Consider the following 21,049-nt stretch of genomic DNA (forward strand, 5'->3'; position numbering starts at 1 on the left):
CCTTGTTACTCCTCACTTGATCTCCGTGAATTTGTAGCTCCAGGCCCATCACATTGACTCCACTTTCTCAAGAACTTCCCCACCTCTTTCTCTCCATTTTGAGTCTCTCTCTGTTTGGCTTGTTATTAACTGTTTGCATAGGCGTATTAAAAATTTCCCCTATTTTAAAAAATAAAACCTCCATTTCTCTGCACTTTTCTTAAATAATTAATCTGCATCCCTTCATCCTCTTCATCTCCTTGAAAAGTGCCTTGCTTTCATACCATGCAGTCTTTTACTTTGACCTGGGTCCCAGTCACAATTTTTTGTCTTCCTTAAAAGAACAGTCAATTAAAATAACTGTGTAATTGCTTCTTGTTTAACATCAGCAAGACTCCATTTAATTACAGTGGATTTACTTCTAGAATTCAGACTTGGAAATTACAGAACAAACTAGCTTACGGGCGACCGGAACAAAAACATCTGTACACAATCATGTTTCCATATGGTGTGGGTGAACTAGGGCCCTGAGTATATTTTCAGCTTTCTTCGTGTTAAATGTGTTGCATACTGAATATAGGAGAGCATCATATAAATAGAGAACCACCCACACAGCCCAGGGCACTTGTAAGCAATAATTATCTGAGATGTAGCAATGTTTCAACAATTCTCAACCTCCCTTAGGATTTGTAGAACTGAGCATTTGCATTTCTTCCAATTAACAGGGCAACATTGGCTTTTTCTTGGAAATGTGCAATCAGTGCCTGCAGTTTGCAACTCATGAGTAACATCTTAATGATCAAAGTGAATCCCAAAATGAAACATTCCTTCATTTTGAAGTTAAAAGCTTTAAATATATGGTATGCTATCGTGACTGTGAGCTACAGCACTGGTTTCTAGCATTTATTTCACTTTACAATAATGATTTGCTCAAGTAAACAGTCAATGTTCAACAATATATATCTTGTATAGCAAAGCAGGCCTAGACAACACCAGGACTAACGCAGCTATGAGCACAATAGCTTTAATTGCAAAGTGTATATGAATTGTGTGGACTTGATAAACTAGGAAACTGATAGTTGCCTGTCTAGTTTGAACTCCTCTTCTCACATCTCAAAATGATGTCCACTCTTGATTTCAGAGATGAACAAGAGATTAACTCCTTGAAGGAAGAAGTGGGCAGTCTCAACTCTCTGCTTACTGACTTCCAGAAGGACATTGATGGCAGCCGGAAAAGAGAATCAGAGCTATTGGTCTTCACTGAAAAGCTGAGTACCAAGAACGCCCAACTGCAGTCAGAAACCAACTCCCTACAAATGCAAGTAGATAAGATCACCTACAGCGAGAGAGAGTCTCAGAATCAGCTGGAACTAGTGAAGCAAGCAAGAGATGAACTGGTAAATCAGAATTTCAATTAATTGGTTAAGGCTTATGTAATTAATGTTTTTAATTAAACCCTAAGCCCTGGAATAAGCCTGGATGTATTCCTGCTGCTTCTGCTGTTCCTTAATAAATGACATAATTAAAATAGAGATATTACAGTTAGGCCAAAGCACAATGAAATAACCCCTGCCTACCTGAAGAAAACCTTGAAAATGTCATCAGGCACTGTCTTTGAGTCAGTCAGCCACTCTGCACAAAGGTAGATGCATTTTACTATATTTATAGTGAATAGGAGAAACCCTGCTTCCGTGCGCCACTGCTGAAGCCAAATTTGGCAGATTTCTTCTTGGGGAGGGGGGTGCTTTTTGTATAAACATGGGCCAGTCTGAATAGGAAAAAAAACACAGCCAGACACATGCATAACACTCATTATATTGACTTAAGAAGTGGCTGGGGATGATCAGTAAGAAGTATTGCACCACAAATGGTTTAACAACTGAAGGCTGTGCCTCCCGCTGTAAATCATAATGGTATGGATCTCACTTTAAGGAAGTGGCGACTGTTTCTCTAGCCTGGTTACTGGGAGTTCTGAAAGTCTTGTATGCCTTGTGAGTCCTCTGATACTTCCTTGAGCTGTGCATCTTGTTGGCCACCTAATGTAGATTGCAAATTTTCTGGCAGGTTAGCTTCTATGCAATGTCCTAGCCCATTTGAAGCATTAAATAAATGCTTTGTAGTATGTGAAATGAATATATACAAGCTTATGTTTCAGAAATTGGAAACTGAAATCACATATAGCATAACATGGTCAGCAAAGCTCCAAATTCTCCATAACTGTGGGAAGAAATACAGCCCGTGGAAGTATGAATGCTTGTACTTCATAACACATGGGGACAATTAATCTGATCTTTCCGTTCCTCACAACAGATTCTTATATTCCATGACAACCATATTCTTCAAAGTTCCCAGGAACAATATAGTGGATTGGAATATAAGCAGTTGGTATATTGGGTCTCCCCCCCCCCTTTGCAATGTGTTTTAAAATTGTATGAAAGACTCAGTGGACAACGCGGAAAGCAAATGATAACACATCATAATTTATACTGTATAAATATGTGTTTCATTTTATAAATTCAGGCAAGTAAATTGCAGAAAGAAGAGGAACTTCACAGAAACAATGTTCAAGCGCTGCAGGCTGAATTAGCATCTCAGCAGAAAGCATTAGCAGACCTCAACACTAAAGCAGATGAATTAAAAGATGAGTTGGTTACTCAGAAGCGAAAGCATGCTGCAAATCTTAAAGACCTCACCAAGCAACTTCAGCAAGGTTAATATTTCTCAGACCTTGGTTTGTATGGCTTTTTTCACAAACATTAGCACTGCATCAAATAATTTATGGTTTGTTCTCTTAGCACGAAGAAAATTAGATCAGCTTGAAAACGGCAACTATGATAAAGATGTCAGCAGTATGGGGAGTCGTTCTAGCTCGTCGGGTAGGTTGATTAGTCTCATCAATTATTTCTTTTTTAAAAAAAAACCTACCAAAATCATGCCAATAAAACATATTTTAGTTCTCAAAGTATATTTTAACCAGCATGATTTCCCCCAACCACGCCAGTTACTGACAGTTATCCCACCAGATTATAATATACCTGAACCCACATCTGTTGAGATTTCTTATCCAACCAGTTCTATATTATTTATAGTAAATAGTAATTAACTGTAACTTATTTTCAGTGATAAAAAGCACGTTGACTTATACAAGGAATGGATTACAATAACTGCAATGCTTAATAAATTACAGTAGTTAATGACAGTCATACTTTATTACAGAAATAATTTATCTAGAACAGGTCTTGTGTATTCACTTTATCAGGCAACTGGAAAAAGAAAACTCATCGGGCAACTTTAGCTGCTTGAATTTCTGCTCTAATGTTCCAATCATTAATTTGCTCTGAGAGTTCTGAATCTTGAATACAATTGCAGTTGTGTGAGGCTACCATGAAATAATGGAATAGTTCTTGGAGAGTTTGACCCTGGCATTTATAGCTTGCTGATTCCTTATATCTTTCTGACTATGTGTTCAATGGCAAATACAAATCAGTTACCTTTTTAGTATTGCTTTCTTGGAAGCTGGCAGAGCACAAATGAAAAATCCATGTTTTACAACAGTGAGTCTGCTGCTTTAAAATCCATTGCTTCTCTAGTACTTTCAACATGGAGTAGAATTATCTGTCTGTGTAGAGGCCTGCCATCATCTTACATGGTCTGTAAGTGACGTCAAAGGCTCTGCACAAATCTAAATGTTCAAGTTTTGTTTTGTTTTTTCAACCTCCCATCATATTTCCATTTTAGTAGTCAAAAAGGTGAGGCACTATTGAATTTGACCAGATTCTAAACTGGAACAACACTTTACATGGTAAAGCTTTGGATATGTTTGTTTAACAATCAGGCTGGTAGTCACTTGTAATAGAACCTTCCTTTACAGTGAGCCCACAACTGTGGACCTCAAAAGCTTCTGCAATTGGGTAGCCTCCATTCCTTTATGTGTTCTTGGCAGAACCCACCCCCCTGTGATTTTTAATAGTTATTATAAATTTGGGTTGCTTTGCTGGGGTTTGCCTAAGTTCTGTAGTTTGTATGTACTAGTCTTGATTATTTTAATTTATTAGATTTATATACCGTACCACCTCTCATCAAAAGATCTCAAGGCAATTCACAATCTCAGGGCAGTTTAGGTTTTAGTACTATTATGAAATGGGTATTTTAGATTTTTATACTGCATTTTATATTTTTATATGTTAACCATTTTTGTGGAATATTATGTCAAAATGCAGATTTAAATCCTTTATAAAGATATCCATAACTTTTCTTTATTTTATTGAGAGCCAGGCATTACAATTAAGATGTCATTGGTTTCGACAGGATCGCTTAATGCTCGAAGCAGTAATGAAGATCGCTCGCCAGAAAACAGTGGCTCTTCAGTAGCTGTGGATCATTTCCCTGAAGTGGACAAGACCATCTTGATTGAGAGAATAGTAAGGTTACAGAAAGCCCATGCTCGGAAGAATGAGAAGATGGAGTTCATGGAGGATCATATCAAACAGCTGGTTGAAGAAATCAGGAAAAAAACCAAGTATGTACAACATCTGGTCCATTTGGTAATCAGTTTGAAAAAATACAATGCAAGATGCTGTGTTTAAAGTTAACACTGGTACTCTGTATGGTAGCTGGATAACTTAATTGGGAATGGAAATGGTGCCAGACATCTCAATATAGCCCCAATGTATTTCCATGTTTTTCAGGGTGAGGGCGGAGGGCACGCTTCTGCAATGAAAGTTTCCTCCATTTCTCATATATAGGCGCTAATTCGGTAAACGAAATATCTTAATAGTAAGCAGAACTTACCATAGAATTAAACTAAAATAGCAATGTTAATTAAACTGTAGTGATTCGAAGCTAATTATGTGTGTTGACATATGTAAAGTAGTCTCTGCTGTGTTTTTTTTATTAAAAAAATTGATTTGAAAGTGAATTCTGAAAGTGCTTCCATAGCAATTTGCTGTTCCCTTTAATTACCACCTTTCATGCAAATTGAATCTTAGCAAATTACCGACTGGGAAGCATTAAGCCGAAAGTTTCCTTCACAATTCTTATGCTGGCAGATGTTAGACACTAAGCTCTTCACCTTTGCGAAAGAAAAACACACACGGCACAGTTAATTTGCACAAGCTGCTTCAGTTTGAAGCTGCTAAGTAGTTGTGTAGCACACATCGCTGCAGCGAATCTACTGTGCACCTACTTTCAGAATACATGATTGCTATAGACACAAGCTGGAACCCATTTGAATCCAAGGCCAGATTCTTACACTTGGTGTCATAAAGTCAAATAATTTTTGTGAGTTCCTCACTTTCTTTTTCACAATGAGAACAATATAGCCAACTCTAGTCAGTTGGAGACTCCTTCAGCTAAACTCCCTAAGAAATGTACATATGATGGCTCTTACACAGTAGTTAACAATGAGGGCAAAGTTTGGGAACACTAGCTAAGAGTTTGGCACTTCAGGCCACTGCTTGAAGTCTGACCAAGTTTGTTTCCTTTTAACGGTGATGGCGATTCTGGGGACTATAAGCCCAGTTGGAAACTGCTGGGACATGATGCCGCCTCTGAAGGCAGTTTTGTCAATTTAAATATATTGAGGTTTTTGCTGGTGCCGAGACTAGCCGTGGGGAATTATGAGCTGCTATTGTGTTTTGGAAAAAGACCACAGCTAGTTTGGCTAGGAAAGTTGCCTTTATGTTTAAATATATAAAACAGCATGCTTTGAAGTATTTTTGCTCTACCTAGAAACTATTCTTAATAAGGTAGTGTTCCCAATGTAACATTTTTATAGAGCAATAATAGCATTTCTCCCACTGAGTTCACTCTGCGACACTCTGTGTGTAGGGACAATGCTGAGTTAGATGGACTAATTTTCTGACAGTACGAATTAGTTTCCTATGTTCTTTCATAATGTCACTATCTTATACTGTTTTACTTTCTACAGAATAATCCAGAGCTACATTTTGAGGGAAGAAGCTGGCACATTGTCATCTGAGGCCTCTGATTTCAATAAAGTGCATTTAAGTAGGCGTGGTGGGATTATGGCCTCTCTCTACACATCTCACCCAGCAGACAGCGGGCTCACTTTGGAACTCTCTCTGGAGATAAACAGGAAGCTCCAAGCAGTCCTGGAGGACACTTTATTGAAGAATATTACCCTGAAGGTAATTTGAAATAGAAAATTAGAATACATCATACTTTTCATCGCACCTTGGTTGTTGTTTTTTAAGTGGTGGTATATGACTGCAAGCTATTATAGAAAAAAGCCTTTTAGACATGCTCTGAACAAAGTTAAAATATCTGGGCAGACTGTCATGTGTACCCTGAAGTGAAATAATTTTGAGTAAATCTATCCTTTTTTCTTACTAATGTGTGCAGGTTTCAAATTGCAGTGGACTTGAATTCATTCAACCTTGAAGACAAGGCACTGTTTTTTTGTTTTTTGTTTAATTGGGTACGATAGAGTCCACTAATTTCCCCCTCTATTTTCTTCAAAGGAAAATCTGCAAACACTAGGAACAGAAATAGAACGGCTAATTAAGCAGCAGCATGAACTGGAACAGAGACTGAAGCAAACATAGCTGAGAGCAAGACCAAGGAGGCAGAAAAGACAGGTGCCCCGTACCCTGTTGGTATATAGCCTGGATATCCGCCAGTGTCTTCTGCCAATCCCATGAAGCTTTAATAAAGTGAACTGGAGTATGTTTATGAGCGATGTTTACAAGGCCTAAGTCCCAGCGCTTGCTTTGCCTGAAGTGAAGGAAAACGCTTGGTGAACTTTTCTGAACACTATTTGCATCCATATTGCTTTTCACTGAAACAAGCTATCAACATGCACCATTTTATGCACTTATATTTAGAGAGGGTGCAAAAAAAAACTGTGCAACTACAGTACCCTGTTAATGAAGCTTAGTGGGAGGAAAGACTCTTGGGTTTTGCAGTTCTTGGGGGTGGGTAGTGATGGGGAGGGTTGTCCATTGGACATATTAAACTTATTGCCCTCTAGAGGATATATGTTTGGAGAAAACCAAACTCACACACATGCACTTCCTCTCTTGGATTTATTTAAATTGGTTGGTTTTATTTATAACATGCATTGGAAAAGACTTTCATAGTAGACTGTTCTCTGAGGACATGGTACTGCATATTTTATCAATTGGAGAAGAGAGAATTTTATTTAAATCCCTGCTGACTTTTTGGATATGAATTGGATTTTTTTTTAATTAAAGAGAATAATTGAAAGAGAAACTTCTGCAGCTAATTGATGTGAGCTGTTGAGACCAGGGTTGCACCTACAGAGATTGCTAATAAAATACAGAGCTATTTATTATTTGAATCCTTAGAAGGCTTTGTAATTTAAATGGAAATAGCAGTTGCATGTGTGCGCTGTGGCAAAAACATATACTCTTGCTACTTTATTGCCTGTCTCATACCTTCCCATGTACTGGCACGGCCATACTTTTACGTGGGTGAAGAAGGAAAAGAGGTATTTACTAGGGAACTTAAGTTGTCTATACGAGGCATCCCCAAACTGCCACCCTCCAGATGTTTTGGCCTACAACTCCCATGATCCCTAGCTAACAGGACTTGTGGTTGGGGAAGATGGGAATTGTAGTCCAAAACATCTGGAGGGCCGAAATTTGGGGGTGCCTGGTCTAGAAATGACTACATACAAGCTTTCTTAAGAATGGCGAGTGACAGCTTGCAGCCCTCCATGTCTTTTTGGACGCTTAACTTCCATCAGCCCTAGCCAGCGTGGTCAGCGGCAATGGGATCTGCCCTGCAATCTGGAGGGTCACAAGCCCAGGGCCGTCTTAAGCACCTTTGGCGCCTTGGCGCCGTGATGCGACGGATCCCCCCGCCGCCCCGTTTTCCAGCGCAGCGGGCGGGCTCAGTGCGCAGCGCGGTCGCCTGGCCGTAGAGCCAGCCCTGCACAAGCCTGGCACATAATGAACAGAAAAAGCTACCTACTACTGGTTGCTGAAATGATAGGCAGCACCAGGAGACAATAATGAACAGCTGCATCTCTGCCAAAAATATGTATGTGAGCTATGCGATTCCTAAAATACAAATTGCAAAGCATTGGAAATAACTGGGCATTTCAGTAATTTTGCTGGTGGATAGCATGTACTTAGTAAAAACTTAAGATCGACAAGTAAAATTAAGATATCGAGGCTGCTTTGGGAAGAGAAGAAGCTGGTGGGAACTTGAGGCTCTTCTCTTTCTGTTGCTTTGACGAGCGCTAGCATGCATTTCCAAGGAACAGAGCAATAAAAGGGAGGCTCTGGTTTCTTATGCTTTAAACCTTGAAGTGATATGTGGTTTTTCATGTTCCTTTTTGAGAAGAGGGCAGTGCATGTTCAGGCTTGAGCTTGTCCTGATAGGAGGAGGAGGATGAAGCAGATGCTTGCCTTCCCCTTTCAGGAAGTCATTGGTGTACGGTAAATGCATTATGCCAACTAGATCATTGCTTTGTTTTGCCTTATTAGAATATAGCAGCTTTCCAAAGCTACACTGCATCAAAAATCTTGACGCCCACGTGACTAAGGGTAATGAAAAGAAATTGACATATGCCATTCAAATTTAATTAACTTTCTTCCTTTAATCCCCCCTTCCCCACCCCAAGGATGGAGCCTTGAGAGGAAGGCAGCCTCTATTTCAAGTTGCAATGTTTCTTTTCATTTGTTTGTTTAAAATACAAAACTCAACTTGAACTTCTTACATAGTTGCATGTGAAGGTTCCATTGGCTCTTCTCACGTGTGTGGATTGAGCCTCACTTTGAGAGAACTGCTCTTTAAAAACAAAAAGGAACCCTAAACAAATATATTTGTACAAATATGTATATACTGCTAGAGTTTGTATTTTTAAAAAATCCATGCATTTCATACTTGTGTACAGTAGCAACATCACATTAGCAAAACACGTTTGCCTTCCAAATGGAACCTTTATGGTGTTGGGGACAAAGAACTGTCCTCAGTCTTGAACATACAAAATTAGACATTTTCCCCTGTTTAGTGTTACTTCATTGTGTATAAATTAGGACTGGAATAACTGAAATTGTACAAGTCTGCATTTTTTCCTTCAAGGGGGTCATTGTTAGTCACCAATTACTTGTTTTTAAGGATCAGAAATTAAAGTGTGTGTGCACCCAAAACCAACCAACCAACCCAGAATTTCTTGATTCTTTTAATGGCAGAAGTGTATTTATTTTCAGAATAGTGCATCACTGAGCATCACAAATTTAGCCTATCTACTATGTATGCTTGAAAAGTTGTATATTTGCAATTGCACTGAGTCTTGTTTAAAATACTTCCAGCCCGGGGTGAACAACCTTTTCACCTGTGTGAATTGGTCCAGGACAGAGTTTGCATTTCTGACTTAGACTATTAAGATGAAAAAAGAGCTCAGAGAAGGGTGATGTGGCGGAAGCCATTATTTTGATAAGCCTTTTAATAGGCCTGATTGCTTATTCTTTTCTGAATGGAGGATATCAATAAACTCTTGAGTGTGTGTTATATGCCTGGACTGCAACTCCGAGCTTGTGGTAAACCAATTGTGTGATGGTAGACGGCACATGCAGAACTGGATTTTTGGTGCTGTATCTAGTGTGAGCTATATTCAGAGTAGACCCATTGAAATTAATGGATGACTTAGCACCATTAATTGCAGCGGGACTACACTGAGTAAAACATAGATGGCTATAACACTGAAGAGGTTTGCCACAAAGCCATCTGTTTCCATTGGCATGCAAAATGAAAAACAGCATATTCTGCACAGAGCACTTGCTCAATACAAAAAACCAACAAACAGGATAGTAGTAACTGCTGCATAAACAACTTCTGTACTTTGTACAACCGGGAGACTGCACATCCCAAATTGTTAGAGTATGTCTAGGTATTTCCTGAAGGAAGTGATCAGACAATCATTTTGAATCAGCCCTTTGCATTTTAAGATCACTTTGAAGGTGGAATTATTGGAGAGCAATTGTATCTTTGCCATTCTTTCATAGATGCAATTTGCAAATGCTGTGAGGGCAACTGGACAAGATGAGGGGAGATCTGTAATTGACATAGTAGCCAGGGAAGATTCAGATGAGAAATAGCAGTGCTGTGGGAGCAAAGGGTTAGCATGGGAAGGAAATGTTAATAATAATAATAATAATAATATAATAATAATAATAAATTTTATACTGCTCTTCCTTCAAATATCTCAGGGCATAGTTTTCTGCCTCCCTACTTTTCTGTGCAGTAGAAGTAGCAAATGTGTGTGCTTAGACCACCCAGAGGAAGCAGGCATGCTTAATGCTATTCTTTTACCGTCAGAGGTATTTAGGTCAGCATATTAGGCCACCTTCTTTTTTAATATTCAGAATGCTTAATTAGAGACCTCTTCAGGGCTACCTGCAGCAAACCGTCTAAATGATAAAAATGGTGATTCAGCCATTTACAGAAGGGGTTAGTAATAATAATAAAAAACCAGAGTTTTGTAGCACCTTAAAGGCTAACAAATTCGTTATGGCATACAAGCTTTCATGGACCTGAGTCTACGTCATATGCATGGAATATTATCAAGCAGTATCTGGAGAAAACTTGCTCTAGGAATGGCATATGTTTTGCAGCATTGTATGTCCCCAGTAAGCAACATGACATCTTAATTGATCTTTAATTCCTGATAATTTAAACTAATTAAATAAATAAGGGAGTTTTCATCAGACAATGGTAATACAAGGATTAGTGCATGCTATGAACAGGGGAAATATATATATATAGGAATATATAGGAAACTGCTTCAATATGAAAATAAAGAAATTATAAAAAATGAAGTGATGTTACCACTATCTAATGCATTTCTGATGTTCCAAATAAACTGCACATTCCTTTTCAAAGCCCGTTCAAGAAAGTATATTTAAGAGTAGCCTGGTCCTTCGGCTGCAAACCTTTGCACTTTTCTGGTATTAACCTCCCCTTGAACCCCATGGAGCTTTATAGACAGAGCCCCCTTCTGCACCATACCTTTAAAGCATCTTCATCACTAACCATCATGGTTTACCCCCTTAAGACTCATGGAAACACTAGTTTTTTTAAGGGTGCTCAAAAGAAATCCCTGTTCTCACAGAGCTCATTCCCAGAGTAGTTTAACAATCAGTCCCTCTTCCAGGGAGCTCAGGCAGTTGTAACCGTGGGAGAAAAATAGGAGTCTCATAACCCTCAGCACCCTTAACAAACTGCAGGTCACAGAATTATTTGGGGGAAACCATGACTGTTAAGTGGCATGATACATTGGGAGTGTAGATGGGCCATAACCAGGACTGAGCTGCTAAGTCGTTTGTACAATCTTTCTAGCCTCTTAAAAAGCAAGAGTCTGAAATGACCATGGCACAATTCACAGAAAGTGTTACGAGATAAAGAACGAGCTCTCTTCATTTGGAGACCAAGATATCAGCAGCATTCTTGAAAGGACAAAGCTGTTCCTTCCATCAGAATTTAAGATTCCATCTTCTGTTAACAGAATGACTTGGGTTTCGTATCTTATTCTTCTCTTTCTAGGCTTTTAAATTTAAGTGCTAAGTGGTTTTCAGACACAGGTCAGCTTGGCAGCCAGTCCTGATATCTGTTCTAAATGAGGAGGTTACTCACAGATTTGGGTTCAAAATCTTGGTACGCCCCAGCAAGTTTTTAATTCCATTTCCTGAAGAGCAACAACCTTTACCCAGTGTCAAAATCACAGTGTTGGTTGTTAACAAGTTGACATCTATCTGTGGGGCAACCTACGTTATTCTTTGTTTAGAAAAAATGTCAGTAATTCCTCTTGGCGGCTGTCTGCACATACATGAAAGTGGTAAATCACAGATATTTTTGTAACTGAAAATATGCATACTTAAGAGGTAAGGTTACTGTCATCTGAGGACATCTCTCATGCAAGAGGGAATGCTGACAGACCTAGAACACTGACTTGTATATGCATGTAGACAATGTTCATGGAATTCTAAAAGAGTGCACAAATTAGAAGATGTACCCAAGTATGTACATCACTTGACTACATTGAAGAGTGTCGTATTTCAGGTGATGTTGGGTGATGGTTCTAATTTGGAATTAACATTTGTGGCAGCTCAGTCATACATGCAAGCAATCACTTGATGTTCCCACTGAGGTTAGTTCCAGTTACTATTGACTGCCATCCTTAGCAAAAACAAAAAATACTATGCTCTTATTGATGATTAATTTGTTTGCAACTCATTTCCTTCAAGTTAATTATTTGCAAATAGTACTAAGGCTTAGTAATGAGGACCAAAACCACCTGTTTTCTAAGACAGCAGACGTGTTCTACTTTAAAAGTGCACCTTGTTCCTGAAAAATAAAGGGCTGGGAGTGTTCTTTCTGTTCATAATATAATTTCAGAGTAAACAAGCCCCTATGAATGTTACTTTATTCATAATCATTTTAAAGCAAGATAGTTTAATATTTTGAAACAACAGTAGGTGGTGCTAGAAAACACACTTCATATCCTCTAGCAAAAACAAATGAAAGGGGAAAGGATGCCATATCTGTGTGGATCTCTCAGTTCGTTACAGGTGTTGAACATAGATTTTTTTTCCTCCAGAAATGATTATATTATTTATCTACTTGGAGTGCTGATAATTTCATTATGTCCAATCTTCCATTTGTATGTATGTGTATTATAACAAATATATAGAAAATAATGGCTTGACTAAATCATATTCTGTAGATATTTCTGTATAAATGATGCTCCCCATACATGGATATACATTGTGTATATATTGGACTTTGAAATAATAAATGCCACAAACAAATGTGTGGCTGCTTCTGTTTAGTACTTCTGACAGCAACATGTCTGGGAAAATACTTAATTTTGACACTCTGTACATGACCTACAATTTATGGATTTAAAAAAAAAGATATTTTAACAATTGGTTCTTGTTAACTTAGACACCTTCATCCTGCAAAGGAGGCATTAATGATTGTACATATATAAACCATCATTGCATACCCACTTCCTATTTAAATTAATGGATATGCATGGTGGATGATGATGATTTGTAAGCTGTCCTTCACCATAAGGCCTAGCGTGGCATACAACCATTAAAACAGTTTACAAAGCTGTTTTAATCACAGAAAGGTGGATCCTATAAATATGTATTTCAGTTCAGTGTTAGAAACATGAAAGCTAGGAGCTAAATGACACCTTAAACCTAGGTTGTGGGTGCAACAACGGAATGTCTAGGCATGCTTTTTAAATAAGAATACAAAGCTGAAAATGAAGAAATATTAAAATATTTCTGAAGTATTATATACATTTTTCACATGGTCTAGTAGTCCTTCCCCTATCCACCCCCCTAATATTCTTAAGAGGGTCTCTTCTCCAGTCTTCAGAGAGTAGCTGGAAGTGGGGAGGCAGAAAAAGCAAAGGCCCAGGGTAACGTATTCAACATTCACTGGAAATTATATAATGAAGATGGCAGAGACACTGTAAGGGGAGGGAGGTGGGGGCAGAACAGTGAACAATATTGGGAACAGTAGCACAGTTCCACTTTCCACTTGATAGTGTGAAAGCTAAAAAACTTGCCTTAAAAAAGGGGGTTCTATGATCCTAGCTGAAAACTATAATTTACACTTCCCGGCATACCTTTTTAATAGTGTCCTGTTTATTGCCCCATTTTCCCCAAACACAAATTGGCCTGTATGTGAAAACATGTCCTGGATTGTCTGAGTAATCACAACACATTTCTCTGAAGGCAGGCTGGAGTACACCAGGTGTGCCTAAACCAAATTCTTAAGCCGGACACAAGGAGTTTCAACAGGATGCATCGTACACTTGTATTGCCAGAGACACAGACAGACCGAAAGCGCACAAACAAATATAGTGCCAAACTTGGCTAGCTGAAGCATATTGGGCAGCCCTGCTGGGGCAGGAATCTCAGAGATTTCTGGGGATTTGTCATAATGGTATTTTCCAAGTCCCTTGGTGCATGTGCTGTGTGAAAGAAATGATAACTATTTTGACTCCTGCCTCCTGTCTAGAGTTCACAGTTGCAGGCTCTCAACTTTTTACAGCACCAGCTTGATCTCGGAGGCAGGTGAGAATGGGACACACCATTTATATTTCTTTTTCAAATGTTGTATGCAATGCCCTAAAGCAGAAAAACAGGTAATATTAAATTACCTTGTCAATGTTGAATTAACCTAAGGCAACTGCCAATTGTCAAAAGCTTGGGGCTCAGCTTAAATCTTAATTCGCTATACAGGCAACAACAGAGGTGCTGTTTTCAGGGTGTGTGTGTGCTGGCACTAAACAATCTCTGGGTTTTTTTTTATCCTGGTAGTTCTTCTGTAAATTGCATTAACATTTTATTTGCATTTTTTTTAAAAAAAAAACCTTTCCTTCCTCCAAAGCCCAATACAGAGAATGTGGTCCCCCCTCCATCTTCCTAACAGATTTATTAAGTATCTTAATTAGCCTATAATCTCTTCAGTGCTGCTAACACAGCGGTTTGACTTCACTCCCGGAGTGACAATCCAGTGTTTCTAGAGACAGATGAATGCCAACCACATTGCATAACCTGGGTGGCTACAAGTGTATGTTCAAACATTGGTCCCTAAACCTAGGGCAGCCCTCAAAGCACTGCACCACGGTGAGGGATGAGTGAGAAATTAATTCAGTTCACGTGCCAATCCCAAACCTACTGAAGTTGTAGTTCCAGAACTGAAATGCAGATATCACCTTGAAATCCTCGCATATCTGAATTTTGTGTTTTGGTTCTGCAACTCAAGAAAATGTATTCAGAAATGTATGTTTTAGAGAAATGTGTAGTAGTGAAATAATGTCCATGATCACATTTAAGGACAGTTGCTTGTAAAACTGTGTATATTGGGAGGCATGTGCACAAAACTTCATTGCAACTTAAAAAAGATGCGGAAATGGGGCAACGTAAACTTAAGACTGGAAAAAAGAGAAACTGATACTGGCAGATCTGTGCATCCCAACAGCACATCGCCTTTCTCTTGAGTACTTAAGTTATTCAAAAATATTTTATTTGCTTAATCTGCTAGGTATTGGAAGGGTGGGCTCTAAGTAGCATCTCATTTTACCACTACTTTGATTAAAAGCCTCTGCTATGACTGAGCATTGCATTGACCTTTTTTTTTGAAGAGTGCTTGTTATGGGGAATAACTGGGGAGCAATTTCTATCCTATATAATAAAGTCCCTGTGTCTCTGCGTCCAGATTCCCTGTGTCCCATTTTCCGCGCTACTGAGCATGTGCCCCAGGGACACAGGGATTGGACGCAGAGACTGCACGTACAAACACACACACACACTCTCCCCACCCCACCCCTCTGCCCTGCACTGGCTCAATAAGCAGTTAGAACAGAGGCCACCAGGTGGAAGGCAGGAGCAGGCAGCAAGGCCCCTAAGCAGGGCAGGCCCTCTCTCAACGTGCCCAAGGGCCTGAGGAGGAAGCCGGGACGACCAAAAAATCGAGGCCCCGGCTTCTCCTCACTAACAGGCCCGAAATTGAGGCCCAAACAAGCAACCGGGAGACCCCCGTTGGGCCGGAACGGCCAGGAAAGGCGCAGGGAGGCCACCAAATGCTCAGCGCCAACCGCGGGACCCTCAGAAAGCGCCGGGGTAGGCCCAAGCCCCCCGGACGGCAAAGCTCCCTTCCGGCAAAGCTCCCTTCCGGAGGCCAACAAAAGTAGCAGGAGCCACCCCCACCCCCGAAAAACTGGGCGTACACCCTGGAGCAGCCGCCCGGGCCGTCCAGGAGCCAGAATTCGGCCACTGGGCCCTGGCAGCAGCAGCGCTATTGACGGGGGGAAATTAGGAACCAAAAGGCAGGTGCAAAAAGCGCGCGAAAACAGGGTGGGGAGGGATCCGCACTCCAAACACAAGCTTCGGAGGGGGTAAAGGAAGAAATACCCCCCGCACCCCCAAGCTGAGCCCGGGCTGTAAAGGTTAAAAAAGGGGGGACTTTGGCTTGGGGTTTGGGAACGGGGGGGGGGGGAGAAAATTAGGGATAACTTAAGGATCAAAGGGAGGGGGGAGGAACAATCAATTAGACAAGGAATAAAAGCCCCCCACGCGCCGCTGCCACCGAAAAAGGCCGAACATTCTAGCGCCCGTTTATTAAACGGGCTGAATGGCACTAGTTCATAAATAAGATGCCAGGCACTGTATAAGAATAGAAAAATGACAAGTTGCTTACTGAAAGCACACAATCTGCAAACATGAAACAAAAGAAAAGATAATTTGGAGAAAGGGTAAGTTGCACAAGCTACTTATCACAGGAATAGGAAGAAACAGAAGTTAGTCCATCAAGTGTGTAAAGCAAATGAGAAACAGTTTTTAATAATTTCTTAGCCTACATGTATGAGTTTTCCACTGCTCACACCAAAAGGGCTCGAGCCTACAGTACTTAAGCTTTTTATTTTTACAACTGGAAATTCTCAGTGTTTGCAAAACTTCCCTTTGGCCAGGGGAAGGCGCCAGTGAGTAGTATCCATGACAAAAAAATAATGTGCAGAATTCCCACTGAGGATTCTGGGTGAAAGAAGATCTGTTGGGGCCTCGGATTGCCTTCTGCATTCTCAAAGCATATCTCCATAGCTGCCAAGTTTTTCCTTTTCTCGCGAGGAAGCCTATTCAGGATAAGGGAATTTCCCTTTAAAAAAGGGAGAACTTGGCAGCTATGCATATCTCTGAGCTTTGAGACGACAAAGAAAAAGAAGCAAAAGGCAGAGGTGGCACGCAGGATCATAGCAAACACCGCCTTGTTCAAGCACTGGAGCAATGCAGCAGCACTTGCCTGAATGAATCCCCCCAGATTGAATGGTCATGATGCCACATGAAATTAAAATTTGCAGAGGCAGCCAGCAAAATATTTTAAGGAGCCGTGAGAGAGGAAGCAGAGAGATAAGACAGAGCACATGGTGCACGTGAGAGGTGGAAGTTTGATAAGCTTAATGTTTGGTGAATGGAAGGACTAAAGAGAACAGAAAAGGAAACACAGATAGGCAGGGTCCCAGATCCCTCCACGACTCCTTTTTTCCTTTAACAACAGATATGAGAAATGCAATGGCACATAAGCTGGCTCAATGCCCCACAAATAAGCCAGAGATGCATTTTAAATAAAAGCACACATTCTACTCATGTAAAAAACACCAGGCAGGCCCCACAAATAACCCAGAGATGCATTTTAAATAAAAGGACACATTCTACACGCTGATTCCTGGACCTTCCGCGGGCCGGATTGAGGAGGAGATTGGGCCACATCCAGCCTACGGGCCTTAGGTTGCCTACCCCTGACCTGTAGTAATAAGGACAGAGAGAGGGAACAGAAAGTTGGATGCTGTCCCCATGAGAACAGGATGCTGGTTACATGAACTTTGGTCAGATCAAGCCGGGCTCTTGTCTTTCTATCTGCTTATTTGTGAGATAGGAGCAAAACCAAGAAAGGGCACAATTAAACTTGGCAGATGTGTTTATATGTTGAAATGGATTTCCTTTTGGGGTGATTTCTATGCAAAAGTACAATATAAACATTCACAGGGCTGTTTTTTGTTCTGCTTGTTCCCCAGAAGCAGCTCTGTATCTCCAGAGGTGTGGCCCTCCATAGGTCAACTCCCATCATTCCCAACAACATCAGAACAACTACAGCTTCCATACCCCTGCTGCATCTTATAAACAAACGTGACAAATAATGGTGGGTCTCATCAGTGAAGGCAGATTTGGTCTCTTTTCTATCTCTTTAAGAGGCCACACTGGAAAGTTCCTATTGGCTTCATACCTACCCCGTTTCTCTGTGTGTTGACAAGGCATGACAATGGACACCTTCTGCTTCAGACGGCAACAACTGATCACAAAAAACAACCACAGCTTTTGAGAGGAAATATTCATAAAATCAGGGAGGCTGATACACCAACTCCAGCTTGAACATTTACTAATGTCTCAGAGGAAGAGGAACATCTTGGACCCTGCAACAAGGAGGGTCCCTAGATATTCAAAGAAGGCCTACACAGCTTCATGGGTTCCCCCTCTTTGCCACACATGCATATTCCTAGAGAGCTAGTGTGAGTAGTGGTTACAGTACCAAATGAAGGCCAGGGAGATCCAGGTTTAAGGCCTCACTCAACTGCAAAGTTCACCAGGAGATCTTGGAGCAGTTGCGCTCTCTCTCTCTCTCTCTCTTCCTAGCCTAACCTAACCTTATAGGGTGGTTGCAACGATAAAATTGAGTGGACAGAAAACCCTAACACTACCCTGAACTCTTTGGAAATAAACATTTCAGAAATAAATAAATACCCATGAATTATGGGTTGTAGGGTTGCCATATTTCAAGAGGTAAAAATCTTTTGAGCTTTTTTTAGGGCAATCGCCTGATAGCCCCTCCGCCACTGCCAAGCCCGTGAACAAGAGCCCAGGTTGCCCGCGCCAGAGCCCAAGCCTGAACCAGAACTGCACGCATGCATGCATGCACATACAGTACAAACAAACCCAAAATCCAGGACATTTGCTTTAAAATTTAAAATCCCCCTGAATGGGCATGTAGGACCCCCAAAAGAGGACATGTCCGGGAATTCCCAGATATATGGCAACCCTATGTAGACAAGACAAAGCAGGATCAGCAGTGTCCTCTGCTTGATCAGAGCAGTCAGCGAGCCTAACCCGCAATCCTTTATAAGCTGGCAGGGAACATCCATTTATCAGCTCTGCCCTACTGTATTGTGATTAAAAGGCATACTTTGGCCAGAAGTGAGTGGTGGCACATAAGGTGAGTCTCCCTCAGCTCACAGGTTCTGAACCTGATTCTTGCCACGTGTTGACAGGAAAGCCTTTATTGGTCCGAATGGTCATTCGAGAGAGAAATTTAGTTTCCCCCCCTGTGGTTTAATTAGAATATGTAATATGCCTTTATTTGATCCATTTCTCTGTTACAGTTGTTACTTCCTCCAGATCTGATTATCTCTGCCCATAAGAGTGCTAAGTGGTCTGTAAACCAGTTATTGCTATATTGGTTCCTTCTAAAGCCAGTTTATCAAAACAATGGCAATAGTAGTTTATATATAGTATTAGTATCATCCGCCATCACCCAGCCTGGAATTCCAAGCATGTTCTGACCTTCAAATTGATCTCAAAGCAAAGTATGCTCCATTCCCATGCATGCCACACTTCTTCTGCACTTCAACAATAAGACTGCTTCACCCAAAGCCACATGGTGCTAGAAATTCAGCATCTTGTGACTGAAGTGCAGGTCTCTTTGATTTTATCAAGCAACTTATTCCTCCCCTCCCCTTTAGGCCAATATAAAAGTAGAATGGTTTAAGAGAAGGAGAACAATTACTTGGAGTTAGTTGCTGAGCAGAAGAAGCCATACTGAGCGACAATACACACACATATAGTGTACCCCCTTCCTCCATCTTGCCTTTTCAGATCCTCGCATGAGACACCGTGTGTACGTGCCAAAAACCTGTTCAGTTGCTGTAACCGTTTGTGGGCCAGCAAAAGTGGTTTGATAATAGGACCGTGAAAGGCAGCCTTATCTTTTGCACCACAGTTTGTTTTCGGGGAAGAGAAATTAGCAGCGTCACTGCTGGATTCAGCGTGTTGTTATGAGCCCGGTTCGTCGACTTGTTTCTGAAGTTTGTCATCATGGGGAGAATTCTGATCTGGTCCTGGGTGACGGAGTATGTCTTTACACCTCTGAAATCTAGCTGTATCGAGGTGGCAGATATTCCTATAGTTGATTTAGAATTTGAGAGAAAGTGGAAGGAAAAATAACTGTGAAGAGGCGTGGGTTTTCCACAACAGTTACTTTCGTAGACTCTGCCACTCCAATGATCCAATTACCGGTAAACCTCGGTTGGCTCAGCTGGCTGTTGGCATAGCATTCACCAGCATAGCCTGTCTGGCAGGTATGGTGGTACGCAAAGCAAGCCCTCTGGCTCTCTCAGGAAGTGGCCTAATAAGGATCTACCTGGCTGCAAGCAAGCACATCATAGATTTAAAGCACACTCACCCACCTGCAGATGATCCTGGGAACTGTGCTTTGTCAAGGGTGCTGGAAATTGTAGCTGTGTGAAGTAAACTACAATTTGGTGGGGGTGCTTTAAATACTTTGTGTGTATGCAGTCCCAGTGCTTTCCCCCCCCTTTTAGCATACCCCTAAACATTTTGTGAATCTAAGTTTGGCCTCACTGAGGTGCAGTATTTCAATATGAGTAGGAAAATGAGTAACCCTAAACATATATATTTTTAGGGGGGAAAGCACTGCACAGCCCTATGATTTTGGTTTAACTGCCAAGGCTTTCTCTCAAAGTTATTGGAGATTGTAGTTTGGTGAGGGGCCATAATAATTCTCCATTAGAGATTCCGGTCCCTCCCTTCAAACTGCAGCTCTTATGAGGTTTATTGGCTGCTAAGACCGCTGGTAAGATTTGTATGTATTCTGTGTCATTTCATTATCCGTTTTAACAGGGAGAGCACCTTACCTAATCTCTATGCTTTTATAAATGTGGCATGCATTCTTATCTGCCTTCCTATCAACCAAAGGTATGCTTTTACCATTGTTAAGGAGACAAAGCAACAGCCAGCAAAGGACAAAAAAGAAAGAAATCTCACACACTCAGTAATAATTCTCTTTTGTGTGAACTAAGCAGAATGACTTCAAATCCATGTTTTACATCAATACAAACATTGCTAAAATACTGAAAAACACCTGACAAGCAAAATTTCCCAATAAACTATCATTCCTTCTGAGAGCTAACTCATATGGTGCATGTTGCCAGGATTGTAGCCAAGATGGGGCCACTGAGAAATAAGAAGTATCAGGATATTTGGGGAGAATCCCAAGGTTTGCAGAAGTACAAAAAAAAGTTTTTTAAAACCCCTAAACAGTCCAAATAGGATTAAGTGTGCTTTGTAGTAGTCATGAAATGCAGAATGACAGTATGAAAAGAAATACAGAGGGTTATGCCAACAAAGTGGAATGCCCCATTTGGATGTACAGTACAGTAATGACTGAACAGGGGCACTCCTTTAAAGAGGGGAAGAAGGAAGATGCATTGCAA

The 21,049-nt window shown here is 40.7% G+C and overlaps 1 protein-coding gene across 5 annotated transcripts in view; it reads left to right on the plus strand.

Moving 5' to 3' along the window:
- The window catches only part of CCDC186 (coiled-coil domain containing 186), a 41,881-nt gene extending 32,758 nt beyond the window's left edge, over window positions 1–9,123 (plus strand). For all 5 annotated transcript variants that reach the window (XM_088670550.1, XM_035132455.3, XM_088670551.1 and 2 more), the window contains 6 exons: window positions 1,121–1,376; window positions 2,500–2,689; window positions 2,775–2,855; window positions 4,288–4,498; window positions 5,909–6,128; window positions 6,462–9,123. In XM_088670550.1, coding sequence (XP_088526676.1) covers window positions 1,121–1,376; window positions 2,500–2,689; window positions 2,775–2,855; window positions 4,288–4,498; window positions 5,909–6,128; window positions 6,462–6,545 — 1,042 coding nt within the window. In that variant the 3' untranslated portion in view covers window positions 6,546–9,123. The remainder of the gene's footprint in view (window positions 1–1,120; window positions 1,377–2,499; window positions 2,690–2,774; window positions 2,856–4,287; window positions 4,499–5,908; window positions 6,129–6,461) is intronic.
- The last annotated feature ends 11,926 nt before the right edge of the window (window positions 9,124–21,049 follow it).

This window comes from Zootoca vivipara, chromosome 5 (assembly GCF_965207765.1).
Source record: "Zootoca vivipara chromosome 5, rZooViv2.hap1.1, whole genome shotgun sequence".
Taxonomy (NCBI): Eukaryota; Metazoa; Chordata; class Lepidosauria; order Squamata; family Lacertidae; genus Zootoca; species Zootoca vivipara.